Source organism: Lutra lutra, chromosome 7 (assembly GCF_902655055.1).
Source record: "Lutra lutra chromosome 7, mLutLut1.2, whole genome shotgun sequence".
NCBI classification, from domain to species: Eukaryota; Metazoa; Chordata; class Mammalia; order Carnivora; family Mustelidae; genus Lutra; species Lutra lutra.
The window spans coordinates 21,258,991-21,282,171 of record NC_062284.1 but is presented as its reverse complement, the minus strand read 5'-3'; the positions used below and the strand labels follow the sequence as shown (position 1 = coordinate 21,282,171).

The 23,181-nt window shown below is 56.9% G+C and overlaps 2 protein-coding genes across 2 annotated transcripts in view; one reads left to right on the top strand and one right to left on the bottom strand.

Annotated features, from left to right (window-relative positions):
• Positions 1–19,961, bottom strand: part of KLF13 (KLF transcription factor 13) — a 50,981-nt gene extending 31,020 nt beyond the window's left edge. The window contains exon 1 of the mRNA XM_047736862.1: positions 19,000–19,961. Coding sequence (XP_047592818.1) covers positions 19,000–19,591 — 592 coding nt within the window. The 5' untranslated portion in view covers positions 19,592–19,961. The remainder of the gene's footprint in view (positions 1–18,999) is intronic.
• Positions 19,962–20,078: 117 nt separating this feature from the next.
• On the top strand, positions 20,079–21,762 carry LOC125104301 (atherin-like). The gene is made up of 2 exons (XM_047736863.1): positions 20,079–20,892; positions 20,985–21,762. Exons 1-2 carry the CDS (start codon positions 20,550–20,552, stop codon positions 21,395–21,397), a joined length of 756 nt encoding a protein of 251 aa, XP_047592819.1. The 5' UTR covers positions 20,079–20,549; the 3' UTR covers positions 21,398–21,762.
• The last annotated feature ends 1,419 nt before the right edge of the window (positions 21,763–23,181 follow it).

The window sequence follows — 23,181 nt, the reverse complement described above, 5'->3', positions numbered from 1 at the left end:
CCATGATCCAAGGGGGCTTGTCTCTCATTGCCAAGGCCATGCCTCCTCTCTGCAGACAGGCCCCCAGCCCTCCCTCTAACTTGCCCTCTGCTACCAAGCCTCTGTCAGGTTTCCCAACCCCACCCCAACAATGGGGCAGCTCCTCCCTGCTCCCACACCAAGCACAGTCCCCCTGCACACCAATCCCTCAACAACATGAGCATTGCTCAATAAAGACCCCCTTCTCCCCAGCACCCCCCACACATAAGCACCAGAGATCACACTTTCCAGACCACCCATCCGTCCGTCCAGCTTGTCTCACAGATATCAGTCGCCTAGTGGCCCTGCACTCCCAGGTGGTTCCCAGACTAACCTTCTAAGCCTTCTCCTTGGAAGCCTTGGTACTGCCAGCACAGTTCTGGGGGAACACCTGCTGATGGCAGGAAGGTGTCCAAACCCCTACTCCTTGCCTAACTAACCTAGTTTCTCAAGCCTGCGAGTACTCCTCCTCCTACCTACTGAGTCTGGAGCCCTGACACAGACCTGACCCCACCACACTCCCAGATGAAGGCCAATGACCAAGGGACCTGAGATTCCTACCCAGAGCCCCTCTGTGCTTGACCCCTCAGGCTGGCCCCCTTCCCCTGCCGCCCACCCAAACCACCACCCCAGTCTGCACTTCCCTGACCTCAGACACCTGGCCGCTGACTGCAAACCCTGCTGACTGCACAGGGTGGGAGCGCAGTGCCGAGAGGAGGGCAATGATGAGCCAGGCCCAGCTACCGAGTGCCTGGCACATCCCTGTCTAGAAACTGCATGGTTCTGAGGCACAGGTGGTATTTTCATTTCTTCTTCCAGTTGAAGACGCTGCCTTTGAAAGAAAAAAGAAGGTACGGAAGTGAACCGCTGTGACAAAGCAGGTCACTGCCTCATGGGAGGCCCACCCCAGAGCAGAAGCTGTGGTTGTGGGGAGGAGCCTCTAGCCTGGGAGCCCCGGAGGCCCTGAGGCTAGGAGACCAGGAAGGACCTAAGGAGAAGGAAGAGAAAGGAAAGGTGGCATGGCGTCACTGGCAGGATGGAGACGTAGGAGCACAGGGCACAGGCCTGTGGGAGACAACAAGGAGCCACTGGGGAAAGGCCAGAGCAGGGCCTCATGTGCAGGCTTCCCGCAGCCAGGAGGGATGGCCCAGGCCCAGGTTGGCAAAGTGAAGGGCCCACTGAGGACAGCTCTGTTCCTGACTCAGGGGGTAGGGAGCGAAAGCTCCAAGTTTCAGAGAAAAGATGAGGGAGCTTTCTGGGAATTACAGATGGGTGATCTTCCCAGAGACAAAAGAGTCAAAACCATCGACCTGGTGTTCCGTGCAGAGCAGGCCTGGATTCCCATGGGGATAGACCGGAGACTCATGAGGGGCACCGGGCAAGTGGGGGCATGTGCCAGGACCAGGGCTCACATTGGGCACACACACAGGCACTCAGGTGTCCTAGCCCCTCTGCGCACAAGCTCTGTCTGCGCTCTGGGGATGTCCTGGGACATGTGTGCCCGCCGGTACTTCTCCTTCAGAACCGGGATCAGAGCATGCTGATGTGTCATCACTGTCAGTGCTGGGAAACCTTACCCAGGGGGCAGCAGAAGCAATGAGCTGGTGGGAACGGGGTGGGGGGAGCAGCTAGAGACCCCAGCGAGGTTGGCCCATTATACATGGGTGGTGTGAACAGGATTTCACGTGGCTAGAAACATGTGAAGACCTTCTACCAGGTTGGCTGAGCAGACACCCTGGGGCAGAGAACTGGGCGCTGGCCCAGCACTGCTTCGGTCAGTCCTGTGACAGGGAGGTTCCACCCCTGGTCCCGGAGACAGTGCGCTGGCCCAACTGGGCACGGCAACCTCGGGCCACAGGAGACCTAGCCTGGCATCACTGTGATGACACCCCTGGGCACAGCATGCCAGCTGGGTGGGGTGCTGCCAGTCCCCAGTGAAAGGTGGCCACAGGGGCAGCTCACTGCTCTGGCTCTCCTCACACTCACTTCCTGTATGTCCCCCCCCGTCACACACTGCTGGACACACAGTGCTCACTCAGGCCTGGATCTGCCCCCACCCCATGTGCCTTCTGAGAAGACATGTGAAGGAGGGACAGACCTGGCTGAGTGGGATGGGTGGAGCACCCAGGGTAAAGGAGGGTTGGAGTGAGGGACACAGACCCCCCCAACCCAGGCCCAGAGCAGCACAGGGGTAGGGCCATGTGGCACTGGCCTCACAGACACCAAGTCTTCCCCTCAAGGGGCAGAAGCACCAGCTGGAGCCAGGACTCTTGAGGCGCTCAGGGAATGATGGACAAAATCCCATGCCCCGCATCCCTCACCCCAACACTGTCTGCTGACACCCCACGAATGCAGCTTTACACACCAGTCCAGGGTGTGCCACTGGCTGGAACGAGCCCACTCCCACACCTGCCAGCCCATCACCTTGACCCCTGGCCACCTTCTCTCCGAACTCCTGAGAGCCCAGTGCCACTCAGCCAGCCTGCAGGGTGGGTTAAGACCCTGTTGACCTCTCTCTTGGGACCTGGTGTACCTCCTGTCTGCCCTCCACTCTGCCCCTTGCTGGGGGCCAGGGTGTCATCACTACTTCTGCTTGCTGGACCCCAAAGAGCCCTAACCCAACCACCCTTGACTAAAGTCTGGGCAGCCAGGGTGGCAACCTTCTGAAAGGTGAGAGAACAGTGACCACAGACCCCAAAAGTTACCCACCCCAGACTCTGAGGGCCCACCTCCCTCGCCCAGCCCCAAGGGTTAGCCTGTACCTAGCCTGCAGCCTTGGGGGTTGAACCCCATTCATCCACTTTCTTCCCCTCCAAATCATTGAAGTACAGAAGCAGGACCTACGCTAGCCTAGGGACAACACAGCCAACCTCGTCGAGGGGTATGTGGAGAGTGACCCAGAGCGCTCGGTGATAAAAGGCGCCATAGCCAAAACCGCTCCAGCCGCTACAAGCAATCCTCCCCAGCTCCATTCCCACTGGAAACCATGGGGTTTGGTTGAAGGAAATATTCTACAGCTTTTAGGGGAAACAAACAACCAGCCAAACAAACAAAACCCTGTAAGCTCAAGGACCAGGACTCATTCCCCACATTCTTAGGACAAATCCTGTGACCACCATGTTTGGCCCTGGGGAAGGGTGTGGAATGACAGCCCAGACCTCGAAGTGTTCTCCCTCATCACTGGGGTCCACAGACCCCGCAGGCCAGCCTCCTGAGAATGGGATGACCCCTCACCCACCATGGATCCAGCCCATGACAGTGGGACAAGAGCAGGCCACCCCACGAGGCAAAGGTCACCAGCTCGGATACTGAGGAACCATGTCTGGTGAGTATCTGGGCTGCTGCTGGGTCCTGGCCTTGCTCCCAACACCCTCAACCCCCACCCTGGAACCCCAGCCAACTGGAGGCATGGAAAATTCTGAGCCACCACCCATTTTGAGTGGAACAGCCTGTAAATTCAGGTGAAGGGAGTGATGATGACACTTAGGAGACCACTCTGCTGACACCCCCAGCCCTGAGGCAAGTGAGGGGTGAGACCAAGTACCTTCCGGCCTCAAGGTATATAGGCTGTTGTCAGGACAGATCTGAGGGTGCCCCTATCTGTATGAACAGGGTTGGGAGAGTAAGTCCCACCTCTGGAGCTAGAGGGAAGGGCTCCCGACTGCCCGGGCACCAGGCGCTAACCTGAGATAGCTGGGGAAGTATTGGGGTATTTGCCCAAACGGCTTGGGGAGTGTCTTAGTTTGCTCAATCTGTCACCAAATAGCACCAACAGGGTTTCTTAGAAAAAGAACAGAAATGTATTTCTCACAGTTCTAGGATAGGAAGTCCAAGATCAAGGCTCCAGCATGGCTGGGCTCTGGGGAGGGCCCTCTCCCTTGGTTCCTAGCTAAGGTCTTCTCACTGTGTCCTCACAAGGAACAAGGGGCAATGGACAAGGGCAATGATCACATTCCTGAGGGCTCAGGACCTAATCACCTCCCCAAAGCCCAACTGCCAAGTATCAACACACAGGGCATTAGAATTTAACCTGAGAATCTCAGGGGACACAAACATTAGAACAGCAGGGAGCATCCCCCAAGGTCACTGTCATCCCCAAGACCCAGCCATTTGTGCCACAAGTAGTTCCTGAGTAGGCATGGGCCTGTTGCTCTGCTTGGTGTGACCTGTTTCATTGGGAGGAGGAAGACACACTATTACAAAAAACGCACCCAGAGGAAAAGGAGGTGCAGCGGGGGGAGGGGCAGCAGTAAGACATTTCCCCAATGAAGAGACATGAAAGCAGGACAATCACATGGAGCACCCCGGAGCAGGGCAGGAGCCCAAGAAAGGCGACTCTGCTCTCCAGAAAAACTGAGAAGGCAGACTCCTAAGGCCCTTCCCAAGCTGGTTCAGGAACAGGACACACCAACTCTGTGCCTCGGAGCTCAAGGTACCGTTGGGATTTCTACCTGGCCTTTGCAAGGCTGTCTTCCAAGGAGTCAAGGCAGTCCAGAGTCAGAACGTCCAAAACCCAGAGGGCATGCTGAGCACCCAGGGTTGGCCCTCTTGATAATGGACAGTGTAAGCAGAAAAGTTTCCCAGGTCATTTCCTTGTGGCTGGAAATGGTCCCCTAACATATGAAACCCCGTTTGCACTCCTGTGGCCCAGGATGTGGCTGGCACAGGTGGTCACATGGCCCTGCGAGAGCCCATGAATGCTCAGGCCACCCACCAGCTGACATGCCTCCCCACTGTGGGCCCCATAGAAGGCTGGATGCCTCTGGTCTTCTCCACGCTGGGAGCAGCCTGTGGGAATCCCTATTGGAGGCTGCACCTGCCCACCTTTCTGCAGACAGCCCTGGCTTTTGCCCCTGTGCCCCATGAGAAGGACAGGGGCACGCTTGTCTCTGCACTTCGAAGAACACCCAAATGTGGCCATCAGAGACCTGGGACTGTTCCTCCCCAGGGGAGATGTCGAGTGGACACCTGTAGCAACTACACCTGAGACACCTGAACCGTCCTGTGCAGGGCTGGGGGCGTGCCCAGCTCAGGGGGCTCACCACAGCCCCAGCGCTCAGCACGCAAGGGACACAGCCTACCCCACAAGCAGGGCACAGCAACAGCCCAGGCCCCCGGTGGCCTCTCCTGGCGGAGCAGAGGCGCCGGTCCGCGGGAGACCGGGGAGCCCCTGCCCCTACCCAACATTCACAAATACCTTCCAGAACAGCGAGGTGCCAGGAGAGAGGAAGGAAGGCCACGCTGGTGCCCAGGTGTCACCTCAGAAGTGATGCCCTCAGTCCTTATATTCATTCAAAATATTCGCCTCAGACCACACAGGAAGCATCTCGATGCCAAACACTCAGACGGAGATGAAAAGCAAGCAGGAAGAGAGTATGAAACTGTGGTCCGAAAGCTGAAAACCCAGCCTCAAGAACGCTTTTATGCTTCCCTTTAGGAAACAATTCTCATATCTGCAAACTGCCCCCCTCCCCCCCAAAAAAAAGAAAGAAAAGAAAGGGGGGGGAAATCCACAGATGGCCCAAAGCTCGCGAAAGCAGTCACTCCTGCAAACAAGTAGAATGCATGCTGAAAGCAGAGAAGCCCAGGAAAGTTACAAAAATAGCTAATGTAAGTCCCGAGTGGGATTCCCAGCCACCTGACAGTGGAGCCCTGTGCCCTCCCCTTGAGGAGTCGCTCCGAACGTGGAGTGAAGCAGGCCCTCGGCAAACACAGTCTCTGCTGCTCTTGGGCCGCAGAGCTGGGCAGCCGGTCACCAAACTCTTCCATCCCAGTACCGGGGCCTCCCCGAGGGGTGGGCAACCTCCTCCAAAGACTGCACAGACTTGGAAAGTCCTTCCACTTCCACAGGGGTGGAGTCGCCTGGCAGGGCTGGCACCACTAGACCGACCCTGCGAAGGGGAGGAGCAACCAGCCGGGTGCCCACCGGAGCTGCTCTGGTGACCAGCGACGGGGTCACCTCAAGGTCCCAGGCCAGCTGCTTCTGAGCCTGGTGCAGCTGGCTGGGGCCTGGGAGGGCTCTGTCACCTGGTAACAGATGAGGCTCACCTGAGATCCCGGCTGCTACTCCCCAGGCTGAGCGCAGCTCCCCCAGCAGCAGGTCTCCATAGCAACAAGATGCTCCCAGAACCTCCCAGCTACACTGGCTTTCCATGGCCAGGCTCCCGCTTCATCCTCCCACCGCCAAAATGGGCATTTTCTGGCCTGGGGCATAGAAGCTGGGACACAGCTGGGGCCCTCCATAGGGGGCCGGAGGGTAGGGGTACAAGCTGGCACCAGCTCCAAAAAAGGAGTTCTAAATCGTCTGTTGTTGTTTTTTGTCCAAAAGAGAAGGCAGCAACAATGGTCACTCGGGGGCAGTGGGTGAAGTTCTGTTCCAGCAGGTTAAACACAGACACACCCACACCCGAACCCAGACACGTGCAAACGCCACCCGCACACAACACCTTCACAGGGCACAGGCCACGCCACTCACACACCTCCCACCAGGCCCCTGGAGCAGGGCACACTTGCCTCCCGCTCCGGGTCAGCGCGCCCAGACCTGCTTTCCACAGAAGAACACCAGCCCGAGGCTCAGTCTGTCCTCACTCCAAAGCCCCTCCACCCCCGTCCTCAACAACACGCCATTTTGTCTCTCTGTTCAAATGACAAAGTGTTATCAGGCAAAAAAGACTTTCTCCCATAAAAATAGTCTCGGGGCACCTGGGTGGCTCAGTGGGTTAAAGCCTCTGCCTTCGGCTCAGGTCATGATCCCAGGATCCCAGGATCCTCTGCTCGGCAGGGAGCCTGCTTCCTCCTCTCTCTCTGCCTGCCTCTCTGTCTACTTGGGATCTCTCTCTGTCAAATAAATAAATAAAATCTTAAAAAAAAAAAAAAAAAAAAAAAAAAAAGAGTCTCCAGGAGAGCTGCCTGGAACAGAGCAACTTCAGCACAGTGGGGAGGGGAGCGCGGCACTGGGCTGGGGCTCTGGGCTTGGGGCTCCAGGTCCAAAGCCCAGGCTGTTAGGCAGGGCTTACAAAGTGCACAGAGACACTGGGTTTTTGACAAAACTCCCAAATGGATTAGGACTTTGGACTTCCAACACTTTTCACAGAGTTTAATACCTTTAATTTGTGTCTTTTCACCAACATTATTAAATAAAGTACATTCTTCACCCAAAAAAAAAAAAAAATCAAATTCTGCACATAGCCTCGAAAAGGGTCTCTCAGAAAAAGGGAGAAAGGGGGACAAGAAGTGTTCTCAGTGCCCACCCAGGTAAGGAGGCTGCCCAGCACTTGACAGAAAAATCTGGAGAAGCTGAAAGGCACAGGGCAAGAACCGGTAACACCAGAGACCCACAGAGACATTTCCTTCAGTTTTGGGGCTGGGGGAACTGTCCCCCCATGGTGACTGCAACAGCACCTGCTGCAGGGAAGGGCTCTCCACACAGGTACACACAGGGCGCTGGCAGTGAAGAGGACAGAGCGGCCCCAGGGCAGCCGTGCCTAACTCAGCAGAATTCAGCCTGTCTGTGTAGACAGAAGGGCACCAAGGGGCCCTAGGTGCCCACAGTGAAGAGGGGACCCTGGGTCCATGGCTGGGTGTTAACTATAAGGCTGCTTAAAGGCTGCTTCACCCCGCCCCCCCCCAGGTGCTGTCTGGCCCAGAAGCCCCCTCGCAGGTCCTCCCTGGGACAGCCAGCAGGGTGGCTGGAGGCATGGCCTGGCCCATCCAGCCCAAGCGTCCTACATGGCAGTTACTGTTTAACAGCAAGCACCAGGGCATCACCTTGTCCTGAGGTGTAAAACTAGTTCACACGGTGGCCTCCCAGGAGAATTCCGTCCCAGGTGGAGAGAGCACTGCTGGGGCTCAGAAAGACTTCAGGGTCTGTCAGATAGCTTCCAGAAGCTCCAGTTATGGGCATCCGAACACCCTGAGGTAAGAGGCATCTCCCCCAAATTTTCCATGGAACTTACTCAACCTCAAAGCCAATACAATCTTGGTGTGGTGTTTACGTAAGTGCTCCCGGTGCCTGGACCCCTGCCAGTGCTCCCCGCCTGTGGCCCAGCCAGCTGTCTGTAGTGGGGGCCCTCGGTGCCACCCCCGCCCTGCCTTGCCACAGTTTAAAAGAAAAAGTCAATGAATCACTGGAAGAAACATTCCTCCTATAAACGGAATATAAATGTTTATTAAGAAATTATAGGAACCGGGTCAGGCATTTTGGTATCTTAGTCACTCCAGCTAATTAAAGAAAAAAAAATCAAAACAGAGCAGCATCCCAGAAACTTGAGACAATGAGAACTCTCGCCACAAGCACTTTGAGCCCCAGCTCTGCCAGTTACCGAGGTGACCCAGTGTTTACCTCCCAGTTTGTAGGAGGAGGCTGGCTGCCCAGGAACAGCCCACCAAGCTAACACACTGGGAAGGGCCAGAGTTACAGCACCAAGGAGAGGCGTCTTCAACAGCTCTCAAGCCCCCAGGGCCCTACTCCCCAGCACACTTCCAGTCTTAATCCTGTGGGCTGGAAACCCCTGAAGGCAGATTAAAAATGTGCTTACATCCTAGGGTGCAAGGAAGGTGAGGAGAAGGGGGAGGAGGAGAAGGGGGAGGGGAAAGGAGAAGAGGTGGAAGGGGAAAGAAGGGAGAGATGGAGGAGGGGGAGAGGAGGAAGGGAAGGGAAGGGAAGGGAAGGGAGAGAAGGAAGGTGTCAGTAAAGAGGGAGGAGGAAGAGGAGGAGGAGAAAGGGGTAAGAGAAGTGGAAAGAGGGAGAGGAAGACTAGGGAAAGGGGGGGGGAGGAGGAGAAAGGGAGGGGAAGGGGACAGGAGTGGGGAGGAGGGAGAGGAAGACTAGGGAAAGGGAGGGGGTTGGACTAAGGGGAAGGGGGCAGGAGGAAGGGAAGGGAAGGGAGGGAAGGAAGGGGACAGGAGAAGGGAGAGGAAGACTAGGGAAAGGGAAGGAGGGGGAGGAGGATAGCGTAAGAAATGAGGGCACATGAGGCTGCACACTTTGCTGGGTAGCTAAAGAGCTTTCATTCCCCTGGCCTCAGCCAGGCCCCTATACCAGGCTACCTGCCCCAGCGGAAAAGGTCAAGGGCAAAACGGCTTGTGAAGGAGGACTTCATCAGGGACCAGGAATGCACACCCTCCAGCTGGGCTCCAGGATTCCCACTCTACCCTGAAGGCCAGACCTGCCCAGCACACACTGCTCCTTCCTTCTGTGCTCTTGCAAGGCACCAGCCTGGATGTAAAACAGCCCCAATGGGGGTCATGGAGAAAAAGCCATCCCCGCTGCAGCCTGTGCCACCTGGCCAGATGCCCTGTGACTGGCTTACTTCCAAAGGAACAATCCCCTGAGCTTTGGCAGGCGGCTGACAGTGCACACACATGTACACGCGCACACACATGAATATGTCTTCCGGGGCCATGTGTGATGCTGAATGAGGGACAGGAGGGCCTGGGTATGGGAAGGAGTTTAAATGCTCAGCTCAGATTCAAGGAGATGAGTGAGATCAGGGAAGGAAAGTGGAAGTTTGAGAAGACCAAAGTTAGTACACTTTAGAATGAGGCAAATGAGCAAAATGCTAACATGAAACACCCACCAATCATTAGGGAAGGGCAGCTTCAAATTAGAACCTCAAAGAAGCTGAGGCTGAATTTCCTGCAAGACCCAGAAGCCTGACAGTAACTCAGGACAATCACCTTCATGCTCACCAAGGATGCCCATGATGGCAGATGCCTGTCACGGGACCATGGACCCTCCACAAAGAGCATGGCACAAAATGCTGAGACTACATTTCATCACAATAAAAGACAGTGTCGTGCAAAGCCCCTCAGACCCTCCTGATAGCCCCTGATGTATAAAGCCAAGCAGCAAAGTAATTTTAGAAAGCAGGGAGTGCCATGCAAGCAGCCATAAAGGGGTATCCTGGAAAAGATGAGGAAGCCTTGGGAAACCGCCCTTAGCACACAGGGCTGCAAGGAGCCAGAGTCCCTTGTGGACCCTCACACACTGCTGGGAGGGGCTGCTTCTCCCACCACAGGGTCGAGATCCAGATGGAAATCCAGGGTGTGAGGCTGCCAGAGGAGGCAGGCAAGATCTCTGGGAGGAATCAGAGGGGACCTGTGCATGGCGTCTCCAGGGCCTGAGTCCCCACCGACCCTGCCAAGGCCATTTGGCACACTTGCTAGAAGACCACTGGGGCTGGGGCCCAGGGCGGGGGACACCAATGACCAGCAGACAAACCAGACACAGCCGGTCGGGGGAATGAGGACAACAGACAGCGAGTCAGGGAAGCCGACTGCGGAGTGTTAACTAAGACAACGGAGAGACTGCTAAGGAGCTAGACTGCCCAATGCTTGTTACAATGGCAACTATGCAATTCGCTCATATTTATTATTTCTCTCTCGATGAAAATATGTTGAAGTTTGTTACTGGGAAGATGTCTGAGGTGCACCCATGGTGCCAACACCCAGTGTTCAGACCCTTCCCCTGATTCCAGACATGGATTTGAACCACCAGCCCAGCGAATGGTCCAGACAAAGCATCACTGGGTACCAAGAACACACCTATAGGTTCCTGGGCCCCTGCTCCTCTCCCCACAAAGGGCAGAGCTCTAAGCCTCTTCTGTTTCCTCTCTTTCCCAACACTTCCTTGCAAAAACCTCTACTCTTCATCTGCCATTAACTAACTTCTACCCCTAGCCTCAAACCAAGTTCCCTTTACCCTCTGTGTGTGAACATGTTTACCATTAAAGAGAGTTAAAGACAAGTGAAAAAGCTCAGAGGAGTTCACGGGGGTGGAAATTCCTGTCTATATGATAGAACCTATACAACTCCAGGAGAATGAGGTCAGGTCTACCTAATACAAGAGTGTCAGGAGGCCCCAACTTGGGCCCTTGACCATGGGCCAAGCTGCCTGGCCATCACCTTGCTTATGTCCCTCCATGTCTCTGTGGCGGTCCTGGGTGGGGGGCAAGAATCCTCCTGAGCTCCTCTAAGCCCACTTCCTCTTCTCTCCATTCCCAAGCTTCCTTCCAGTTGGCTGGTGTTTGCAGGACACAGGCATGTGCCAGAACTCCACCTTCAGAAGCTCCTGGGACAGGAGCCCAATGCAGGAGCCGAGCCACGTGCTCTCTGGTAAGTGATTGTTTATTTGGGCCCCCATTCCTTGCAAAGCTCTTCCATGATGTACCCTGGGCTCTAGCTCCAAGGAGACCAGCTTGTGCCCTGTGCTCAGGGACCATGGGTCACCCACCCATGCAGGGAAGGCCACGCCCCTGGGGCAGCAGCACAGGGACATTTAATCTGAGGCATCAAGCCTCAGTGCTCTTCCAAGCAGGTCACTTTGGGACAGACTGGCCAATCACCATGGAGTGTGGCCAAATTCCTGGTTAGCAAGTGTTTGTGTGATGAACTTCAAAAAAGGAGAACAATAACAGATTCCCCCCCACACCAAAAAAAAACCCAACCAAACAAATAACAACAACAAAAAACCCACCCATATCCTCTGTTCTGTTTGTCCAGAATGATGTTAGTTAAAACTATGGACTGGTCAAGGCTACTTGCTCCCACCGTGCACACAACAAGCAAATAGGGACGCCGCCCAGGCCCTGGGTCGGGAGGGAACGGGAGCTGGGGGTACGGCACATCAGTGCTGGGGCCCTGAAAGTGGAAAGAGGGTCGGTAAGGCAGACAATCCGTCTCTATACCACCGCCTACTTTCAGCTGAGGGAACTCCAATGCCTCCAAGAAGCCTTGGTTGACCCACAGATGCTGGAAGATGGGGTTTAGAGTGACGCTAAGGTCAAAGTGAATAAACAAACCAGAATCACGGGATCACACGTCCCATATAAATGTGTTCTAGGTTTGAACCCAACAACAAACAGGATAGCGCACGCGCATGTGTGTGTGTGTGTGTGTGTGTGTAGCCAAATGGCAGAGCTTTTCTTACATCAAGTGCCTAGGGTCAAATCACTGCCAACAAAGTAAAAAGTTAGCATTTGAGTCTCCATTACACTGACCTAGGGCGGGGGCCAAGGCCTTCCAAGCTCAGAGTCCCACCACGGGCCATGGCAGCCAAACGCCCAACACCCTCCCATCCCAGTCCCGCCATGGCAGCTCCTTCAAAACTGCCAAACTGGAGAGAACACTCCAAAGTCTTAAGTCCATTTTGATGGGAAGCTGACTTCTCAAGAAATAATCCCACCTGGGGCTATGAAAGGGAAGTAAGATAGACTAAGGTGTGTGGACTTAGATCAGTATTTGTTTTTTCTGGAAAGCAAGCAGAGACCCACCAGGACCTTGAGGGTATCACTGGCTGCAGGCCCCACCCAGGCCTGGAGGATGGGTCACCCGTGGCCACAAAGCCAGGGTGCTGTGGGCTAAATGAAAAGCAAACAAACAAAACAAAACAAAACAAAGGCTATAAATACCATCTGGAAACATTTTCCTTTTTTTTTTTTTTTTTTAAGATTTTATTTATTTATTTGACAGACAGATCACAAGTAGGCAGAGAGAGGGGGAAAGCAGGTTCCCTGCCGATTCCAGGACCCTGGGATCCTGACCTGAGCCAAAGGCAGAGGCTTTCACCCACTGAGCCACCCAGGTGCCCCTGGAAACATTTTCATTCAAAGTAAAATTAGGGCGTGTTGTTTGTCTGGGAAGGGAGAGCACCTAAGACTTGGCTGAGCTATCCTTTGACTTTAAAAGGGCTCCCAACAGTGGGACCCAGAAACCCCAGTGCTTGTCCAGTCAAGGAAGTTGGAAGAAGCAGCACAAACCTCCCAGGTGCACCAGACTGAAGGGGGTTGAATAAAGGTGACCAGGCACCCAGCTATACACACAAGCCCAGCAGCACCCTAATCCTCCCAAAACCCAGTGTCAAAGTGTCACCCTAAGAGCTACCTATTATCAAGAGAAGAATGTCCCTTTATAGAGAAGAAACCCAGCAGACACTGCCTTAACCACGGACGTGATCCAGCGACCAGGCGACCTGACATCACGTGCTCCCACGGTGGTCCGTGGAAGTGCCCAACACTACCTTGTCTCCTTTTTGACCAAAGTCTGTTCAAGCTGCACGTAATCGGGGGAAGCAACCAGACAAGCCCAGGCTGACGACTGACCTGCCACCCTAAAATGCCAAAGCAACAAAAGGCTGCAAGACAGGGGACTCCTTCAGACAGCAGGAGACTGAAGAGGCCCACCAAGCGCCACGTGTGATTAACTGGATCCCGCATCCTATAAGGGACATTTTGGGAATCATTAGGGAAACTGAATATGGACTGTATGTTACATAACACATACTATTTAAAGACAGAGAAGAGACAGGGAAGGGACAAGATACAGTACTTAGAGAAAAAAAAATGGAGGAAGGGGGGAAAATGATAAAGAAAAGGTGACAAAATATTTAACCAATGAGTCTACGAGACTGTCTGAGTGTTCACTGTATTTCAGAGTAAGAATTTGGGGGGTGGGGGGAGCAGCATGCTGGCGACACGCAGGCTTCTAATCCCCTGAGGCACTGCCCACCTGTCATGCCCCAGAACGCAGGTCCAGACAGGAGTCGCAGTTGGGCATGGCGGGGGTTACCTGAACTCAGCACTGCCCACATACAAACCTCAGCTCCCCCCTCATTTGCTGTGCAACCTTGGGCAGATCTCTGGCATCTGTACTGGAAGACTAGTCATAACAGCAGTGCCGTTTTCAAAGGGTCCTTGGGAAGGCGAAACTGCTTACTGGAGACGAATGCGAACAGAACCATGCCTGCCCCAAGCGGGCAGTCCACAAGCATTAGATACAACTCTGAGAGCTGAGTGCGACCTTCTAGAAGTCTTCATTTCAAAAAGTAGCTTAACTGCTTCCCTAAAGCACAGACCAGACCTACTTTAACAGTGCCCTGATACCTCAAGATCATTGTTATTAAATAACAGTTATGACAGAATGCAGGCCTCGGGGACTGCTGGGGAGGGTGATACCCCTGCACTGACAGCCCCGCCTGTGTTACAGCTCTGTTTGGTTTTGATGGGCTTCTCAAGTTATATACTTAAGGACGCGAGCAGATACAGATGAACACATACTAGTAACTTGTTGGTTTCTTTCCTTCCTCACTTGTAGCCGCTATCAACACATCTCCCTCTTCCCCTTTCGATTTGCTACGTCTAGGAACCCAACGACCAACTGGATTCAGAGCAAGGTCGACCAAACGGGCCCTCACTGTGTCTGGGCTGCTGTGGGCTGGGTTCAGTGAGCCCGCTTCAGAGCACCTCCTCCTAAGGGCCAGGGCCCCACCTGTGTTGTGTTCCAGATCTGATGCCCCACACGCAGGACCTCTGCTCACTCAAGTGTGGTACTATCGGCTGGTTCACACGGGAGGGGCTCCAGCCCTCTTTTAGCCAGAGAAGGGAGAGTTAAAAATGGCATCACACCAGCCTCGTGCCCAGTGCCAACAAGCCAGGAGGCACAGGCGTGGGGGGTGGGGTGTGCACACCTGACCCGGGCGGGGCCACAGGGTAAGCCAAGTAAAGATGGTGGGAAGGCATGAGGCGTGAGAGAGTAATGGTGGTTTTGTTCGTGTTGTTCTAAAATGTTCTCAATATGACGATCTCACACGTGCAAAAGGAGAACTGGGAGAAGTTTAAAAAAAAAAAAAAGGGCAGCAACACAGCAGGAACCTCAGTACTGGGGAGACCAAGACCTCCATCTATTTCCTTTAAAAACATAATGTGCTATTTCCTTTAAAAACATAATGTGTCTTTTAAGTCAACAGAGAAACTCCACAGTGCTTTGAAATGCCGTCTACACTACAGTCAGTAACACTGCCAAGGCTCGATCTTATAGAAATGCCAGCTCCCCTGCACCAACACCCACACCAGAGTCCACTGCTACAGGCATGAAACAGCAAAACACGGGAAAGGCAATGCAGTATCCTTCCAGCAGGTGAGGGGTTCACAGGTTGTGGACCGTGCAGCCAGGTGGAGTACCGCGCAGGCAGGAAAAAGAACGAAGGTGCCTCGTGAAACAAGTACACAACAGAATCCTATGGTAGAATGTATTTGCTAGGATCCTGCATGTGTACTTTTCAAATGTCTGCATGTGCGTGCGTAACATAAATCCGTTACAAGGGCCTGGAAAGGGATACACCAACACGTGGGGAGGGTGGTTAGCCAGAGGAGGGGAAGGCTGGCACGTTCTGTCTACACGCTTCCGTGTTGTTTGAAGAATTTCACAACTAGGCCCCCTGGCAGGCTAGGACCATGCGGGAGCAGGGATGGGAACCGCCAGCCTGCCTGTATCCTGAACAAAGTGCTGGCTCTGTGCCAGCCTGGCTTTGCCCGGGGTGCAGGAGAGCTAAAGTGGCTCACACTCTACCCGGCAGGCTGCTGGTCCAAGGCAGCTGCGCAGGAGGGCACCTGCGAGGGGCCCAGGAGAACAACGTGGCTGGAAACCAGGCTCTAGGGCCGGACTTTGTGTTGGGGGAGGGAGCCTAAATACCCTGCCCCAATAATCTCATTCATGATCAAATCCCTTGTTTGGAGGCTCAAGATAAACTTCAAACTAACCCCACCCAAATTATTACAGGAAATGGCAGAGAGAAGGCAATCTTACTCTACTTCCACCCCCACCCCAAAGAGGGCCAGGTAACCAGGGATGTGTCTCTCCTGAGGCAGGCAGGAGGGAGGAGCTGCGTACAGCACAGTGTCCCCCTTTCCAGCCAGGCCCCCAGAGTTGCTAAACTGGACCCAGCCCAGGCAGCTCACAATCGGATGTTTTAGCTCCTCGTGCTGCAGGGAAAACAGGGCACAGAGGCATTCTGAAAACAATTCTTTGTGGAAACAAATAGGTAGGAATGTATTCAAGGCATCTCTGCCAAGAAAGGCTGAGTGACCATTCTGCTGGGGCCTGCCAAGCCCCACCACCCCGCACAACAAGCAGGAATCTCCAGGTGAAGGGCCTGGCTGGCTCAGAGGGAAGATCGGCCCTCAGAGGGCCCCAGGCCTTCCCTTCTGCAAGTCCTGAATGTTCACATCAAAGCCCTTCAGCCTCCCAAGAAAATATGTTACTGGTCTTGCTATTCCCCAAGGCAAGACTTAGCAAATTCTCAGATCTGGACTGGGAAGTTCTGACTAGCCAATAAGTGACTTTAAAAAAAAAAAAAAAAAAAAGTGTGTTGAGTTGCAAAAACCTTAGTGTCTTTGCTTCATCACATGTTTGCTATAATATCAACAATTACCTTAATTTAACATGGTAGTCAGTCCCCAGGAGACTGGCGTACAACTAACCAGGACAGGCAGCTCTTTTGCATTCAGTTGGGACAGGCAGTGTGGGTGGGAGAGCACAGCAGAGTCAGGGAAGGCTGGGTCTCCCTAGAGTCAAGGCTCAGCCTTGTCCTTCCCGAAGGGTTCTCAAACTCATAGCCTCATTTCCCACACCTTCCAAGTGGTCAGGGGAGACATCACCAAGCTGCAGGGAGGTCTGGGGACCTGTCCTTGCCCACAGGGCTAGACAGAGCAAGCTGGGAACTGCCTTCTTGGCTAAAGTGGGTTTGATATTCACCCCCCGCCATAAAATCACTATGGGTGGGTGGGGTGGTGGTGGTGGTGGTGGTGGTTCCTAGTGGAGTAAGGCCTGGCATGACTCGAACCACTGCCAGCAGGGACCCCCCAGAAAGCTGTTGGAAGCCCACAAACCAAACCACAGCAACCTCAGAACCAATGTCTGCTGCTCAGGTCTTTCCAGGGTAGCCTGGCCTCTCAGTCACCACTGTGGCCTGTGAGCTACCCCTTTCCCCTCTATGAACACCAGCTAATTATGTTCTGCACACCTGGGCACAGACTGGAAATGGGCTCCCTAGAGGTGCCCTCCACCAGAAGCTGAACCAGACACCCTCCAGAGGCATAATGGTTCATAATCAGATTCACGTAGGGCACCACTTAAACTGTGTGTTCAGTGGGAGGTCAATATCTGGGACCTGGAAATCTACATTTCCAAGGCCCCCAAAGGAACCCTGGACATTCCTGACTCGAAGGTCTACATCTGCTGTGGAGGTAGGGCACACTTGGAGGGCAAGGCTGGCTCCCTGCTCTTAGACTCACTGCAGCCAGTGTGCGGTCCATCCTCTCTTGCCTGTTTGGGGTTTCAAATCACCCCGGAGAGACTGGGTTCCACCCACTGGGGGAGACCCGGGTTCCCATCGCCTCTGTCTAATCTTCTCGCCAAGGAACCCGCTCAGGGACACTGGAGCCTGAATTTGGGAGTGAACCAACCCACAAGCTATCCTCCAGCTCAGGCCCCCATCCAAGCCTGCTCCGCCCACGACAGCGAGCCCCGCCCCTCAGCCATTCTCGAACCCCGCTAGCCGGCTGGAAGGCCACAGTGAAGCAGGCTGCGAAGTATCCAATCCTTAAATTACCGGTCCACTACAGACCTCGCGCCCCAAATTGGTCCTCGAGCCAAGGCCCACACACTGGAACCGCCCCGGTAATCTGGGTGCTCCAGGATCCCAACCTGGTTTGATCCCTCCCCTACGGCCACACCCACCCTTGCAACAACGTTCCTAAATTGAACCAACATCCATCCCTACACTAACCCCACCCCCTATATCTGTCCACACACACTTAATTCTGACTCAGAATGAGTAGAAATGGCCCCGCCTTCACCCTCGACCCCACCACCAGCCACGTGATTTGGGGCGCTCGCAGCAAGGGACCAAAACCGCGGAGGGCAGCCTCCGAGGTAAAGGTTCGTCTGAAATCCGCCGGTCTTGACACCTGAAGACCTTGGGACAGCTCAGTTCCAAATTTACCAGGAGAAAGGGGTCTTTCAGCTCCAGGGTCTTGAGGACTGCCGTTTTTACGCCAGTCTTTTAACCAGTTTCTGTACTGTTTTATAAATGTGAAGTCTAAATCGCTGGTAACAAGACAACTTTATTTATACGGGTTTTTAACCTGGTCCAAATGTGGAAGAATTAAGTGTAACAGAAGAGTTGGCGTGAGCCCAGGAAAAATACACAATTCTTTAAACCAAACTGGGAGAGAAAGGTTGCATCCCACCGTTGTTTAAAAAAAACGAAAAACCACCAACGACGAGGTTCCGGGCCCATGGGAAGGGGAGGGCTGCCCGGGGGTCGGGGGTCAGGCGATGGTCCTCTGAGACCGACCGCCCCCCATGCAGGTGCCGCCCGGCAGGTGAGAGCAGCGCAGAGAAAAGGGCGGCGCGGAGGAACCGGCTGTGGACTGGGAGCTCCTTTCTGGAGAAAGCGCCCCCAGGCCTAAGAGCCCTCTCGGGTCGGGCGCGCCCCCGCTGGCCGGATGGGCGGGGCTCCCACAAAGAGCCTCCGGCAGAGAACCCGGACCGCCCCCCGCCTCGGCCGCTGCTGGCTCTGGTTTCGACAAATTAAACCTTAGAACGCTGGAAAAATTACAGGAAGAGGAGAGCGAAGAATGTGCCGAGTGGCTGGAGGGAGCCCTGTCCCCGCGTGAACTTAGCCCGCAGCTCGCCCGGGCCGGGCCGGGCCGGGCGGGCCCCTCCCCTCCTGAGAGCGCGCTAGGCCGGCGTGGGAGGGGCCGGCAGGGGAGGGGCCGGGGCGAGGACACCCCTCCCCCGCGGCCCCCGGGGCGCCCCCGCCGCCCAGCTCCCGGAGCAGCACGCGAGGTCCCCACCCAGCTCGCCCGCACCTGCCCGCGCCACCCCCCCGCCCCCCGCGGGGTCTACGCCCGCAGCCCCGATGACGACATCCGCCCCCGCGGCCCCGCCCGAGAGTGCCCGGGGAGGGGGCGTGCCCGGCGGGGGCGCGGTCGCCGAGCGGGCGCCGGCTCCCAGCTCCCGGACCCGTCTCGCTCCGCGCGCGGGGCCGACCACTGGGCCGTGTGGCGGGGGAAGGGGCGAGGCCCCGACCGTTCCCCGCCCGACCGCCCCTCCCGCCCCGCCGGCAGCTCCGGGGGCGTGGCCCGGTGGCTGGCGCTGTCCCCGTCCGCGCGCTCGGGGCGCCCGGGCGGCCCTACTGACCTGTGTGAGTTCTCAGGTGCGCCTTGAGGTGCGAGGATTTCCCGTAAACTTTCTCGCAGCCCGCGTAGTGGCACTTGTGCTTTCTCTGCGGGGACTCGAGGTCGGCGCGACTTCGGCCCCGCCGACCCCTTTGTCTGAGGCCGGGTTCGCCGCTCCCCGCGGGCCCTGGCTCCCGCTCCGGCTCCAGCCCCGCCTCGAGCTCGGCCTCGGGCTCGCTCCACGCGGGGCTGAGGGGCGCGGCCGCAGCACCTTCGCCGCCGGGGGAGGCCGGCTCGGGGGCGGGTGGCGGCGCTGGCGGCAGGCGGCAGGGGGTCCTCGCCTTCCGGGCCGAGGCGCCCTCTCTGCGCTCCGCCGGGGCGGGCGCCGGCGCTTGCTGGTTGAGGTCCGCCAAGATCCGCGCCACCACGAAGAGCGAGGCACTGTCCTTGCCGTCGCGGCGCTCCTCGACGCGGGGCAGCGTGGCGGCGACAGCGGTGGCCGCGCCCTCGGGTCCGGGCTCCGGACCCTCCCGCGGCCCGTGCACGACCGCGCGGCTCGACATGGACACGAGGCACTCGGCGGCGAAGTGGTCCACATAGGCGGCGGCTGCCATGCTGCGGGCTCCGGCCGGCGGGCCGGCAGCACTGCTGGTCGCTGCGAGTCGTCAGCGGCGCATCCGCACCCACGGCCTCCCGAGAGCGGGCGGGGGGCGGGGGCGCGGCGCGCCCTCTCCGCGGGCTGGGCTGGGCGCGCAGCCGCCTCTGCCGTCACCCGCGCGGCTCCGCGTCCGCAAGGCGCCCGCCCGGCCCGGCACCAAAGAGTGAACGCATGGGGGGTGCGGGCCAGTGGGGTCCCCGCGCGGCGTCAGGGGCGGCCTGTCCTAAGGATGCCGAGCAGCGACGTTAGGGACTACCTCTCCAAGTCGCGGCCGCAGCCTCGCCGCGCATTGTGGCAGGCGGGACAGCCGCCGTGCGCGCCGCGGCTCGGTGTGGGCGGCCCGGCCCCGGGGGTGGGCGGGGCCGGGGCCACATCTGGACCCGACGTCAGCCCCCAGCCACATCCTGGCCGCGCAGGTTACAGGCGGCGGCGGCCGCGGGGAACTGCGCGCGCGGAGGGGGCGGAGATCCCAGAGCGCGCATCGTTAAGATAGAGCGGTCGCGCGCCCGCGGCTGAGGAGGGGGCGTGGCCTAGGAAGGGGCTGACGCCGTTGGTTCGTCGGTAGGCGGTCGGACCAATCCAGGCGGCCAGAGGGGCCGACCCGGCCTGGGGGCCTGCGTTCGCCAATGGGCGTGCCCTCTTGGCCCGCGGGAGGAGGAGCGGAAATTTGAGCCGAGAGCCGGGCACGCTGACGCAGGACGTCCGAGGGCGGCGGGCCGGGGCGTGGCTGCGCGGGGACCGCTCCCCACCCCACCCCACCCCACCCGACCCCACCCCCCTAGCAGCGGGGAGCCCGCGGGGCATTTTCTTGCCACGGCTTCTGTACGGTGACAACCTCGAACCCTGGAGTGGAAGCGAGCGCTTGGGAGGGCGCCCCTTTGTCCCTCCGTCCGCGCCTGTGAGGGGCGCTGGGGATGGGCGCGCCTCCGTGGGGCTCGCCTCCGCTTCTCACTTTCCTTCCAGAGCGGCGTTTGCACGGCGGGGAGGCGTGTCCGCTCCGGCTGGGCGTGGGGCTGCCGGCCTGGCCTAGGGGCGGAACAACTCCCCGGGCACCCCGCCGCAGCAGGGTTCCTAGGTGGCCGCGCCTCGAGGCGCAGGCCGCTCGCCCCCTCCATGCTCTCTCCCTCTGCTCAGCTCCGGAACTCTGTGCGGCCCGGGTGGGAGCGAGGTCTCGGGTGGGGCGAGGCCGCTCCCGCAGGAAGGACCGGCTGCTTCCCCGACCGAGCAGCCGGGGACCCCGAGGGGATCGCGCTGCGGGTGAGCCTATGTCGACCGGAGTTGGACTGACCCCCGGCTGGTGGTTAACCTGCCAGCGTGGGTGACGTGCCCACCGCGTACTGTGCTTGCAGGAGTGAACTACGTGCTGGTGCAACCGGCGCCGCTGTTCAGGGAACGCGGGGCCCCTTCCTCCTCCCCGGCCCGGCCTGCTGCCAACAACTTCTCCAGGCTGCCCCTCTCCCACCGCGGTGGGGAAGGCTTCAAACGCCACCAGCTGCGAGGACCCCGCCCACCGCGCCCCACCCACCCACTGTCTGGGCCTCCCGAAGGAAATACTCCGCGGCGCCCAGCCCGCGTATTCCTTGTCCGGGCCCTGCCAACTTGCCCTTCCCTGACTCTCACCGGCGCTCCCACCCTCATCGCCTCGGCCCCACCGTCCTTCTGCAGGCCTAGGCCATCTCTGGAGAGACCAGTATATTACTTTCTACTGCTTCCGAATCAAGCGCCGCAAGACCCTTTCCGGACCCTCACCGGCAGCCCCTGAACCGGAAGGCGGAGGCCTGGGTTTGCCCCCTGGGTGGTTTGCCTTCATGGACGGTTTGCACGTGTCCGCCCGCCGCAAGGGGACCCTGCTGGGTGACTGGGTGACGGCAGCCCAGGCACTCAAACCCTGCGGACCTGAGAAGAGGGCTGGGTGGGGCGAGGTCATCCTGTGCACAAAATTAAGAGCAGCCATTTCTCACCAAATTAATTTGAGGCCTGGGTAGGAAAAAAAACGTCTTTCCAGGTAATGAAGAAGGAACTGAGAGAGATGTTCTCTGTTACTTGCTAGGGGGAACCGTAAACTGGCATGGATGATTGAGCACCCTGGGTGTCTGTAACCGAAACCCTAAATAAACTCCCCTCTCACTGATCAAGTTGGTGCCCTGTGGGAAGACTACTGGCCTGCTTCCCTGCGGTGGGCTCTGTAAGGGCCATCTGGGTCAGGGCCCTCTAAGAGGGTCTCCTGGCAGGAAGGAATCATTCTGTCAGGCAGATTGTGTTGATGACATTTAAGAGATTTGTGTTCTGACCAAATAATGATGCAGAATGCTCTTGTAGTCCCACCACATGCCACAGTCAGTCACTTACCAGCACCCATCCCCTCTCTATTCCCCTCCAGCTGGGGTGGGGGATTCTGCCCCAGTCTTTGAGATTCCACATCTCTTGGCTTTCTCCATGACCCCTGCTGGGATACCAGACCCCCCCACCCCCACAGCCCGAGCGCACACTCGCACTGGCCATCCTCCTACAGGTATGCACTATTCTAGACATTGGGCCACACAGCCATGGACAAGACACTTGCTCTGGGTGAGGGGAGGTCAGCCTGGGTCAAGTGTCCTCTGCATTGCCACACACCCCACCTCCATCCACAGCCCAGAGCAGTCCCTAAGCCTCTCCATGAGTGCTGAGTGCTGTCTCCCTAGGAGTTTCAGGGGTGCCCTGTGGCACTCCAGATGCAAAACTCAGCCCCTTGGCTGGTTTCTCACCCATCTGGTGATCACTGAAGGGCTCAGACCCTGCAGCCTTTACCATGTAGAAGTATGTTCCAGTATCCAGAGATTGATTTCTCTTCCCCAGAGCTGTGAGTCCATGTTTTTCTTGCTAACCAGAATTCTGGCAGAGGTAGCTCATTGTATATACGAGGGTGAGTGGGGGTCAAGTGTCAGGTGGAAGGCACAGAATATAAAAAAGCAGGAAGATCAGATGAGAACAAGTACATGGAGATATGTCTGGGGAGTAAAGAGGTTCAAGACTGGGGTTTCTGGTAAAGGTGGTGGACTGGCTCTTCATTTCTGGAGCCTCCTGAAACAACAGTAAGTTTGTTATAAGACAGAAATTGCCAAGGATAGGGAGAGCAAGGGAAGAAGTAACAACACCACAATTTTTGAAGCTACAATACTTAGCAGACTGGAGAAAATGAAATCCTGAAATGAGAGCCAGGAACATACCTTGGAATATCCAGAAAGGTCACGAATGGGTGGCACTAGGTACCTCTGGACGTGAATGTGAATGAGAGGCTAACCTAAGAATAAACTGGAAAGCTTGGCTAAGAAGTACAGAGTTGCCCAGATCCTCTCCCTAACTCTGTGCAGCCTTCCCCATCCTGACAAAAGCTGATGGTTATTGTCTAAAGAAGGTATAAGGGAGCATCTTGGGTTGGGAGACCCCAGGCACAGCTGACAGCGGAGGAGCCATAATAGGAAGGGGGGGGGGATTAAATGAGCAGATAGACACTGGATAGTGAGACCAACCCTGCTCCCTTTTGGCATTTAAGATGGCAGGAGC

Bases quoted from the DNA above. Each gene is read 5' to 3' on its own strand.
- LOC125104301 (XM_047736863.1), top strand. From the start codon at position 20,550: ATGGGCGCGCCTCCGTGGGGCTCGCCTCCGCTTCTCACTTTCCTTCCA. The intron at 20,893-20,984 runs GTGAGCCTATGT...CTGTGCTTGCAG, and splicing joins CCGAGGGGATCGCGCTGCGG to GAGTGAACTACGTGCTGGTG.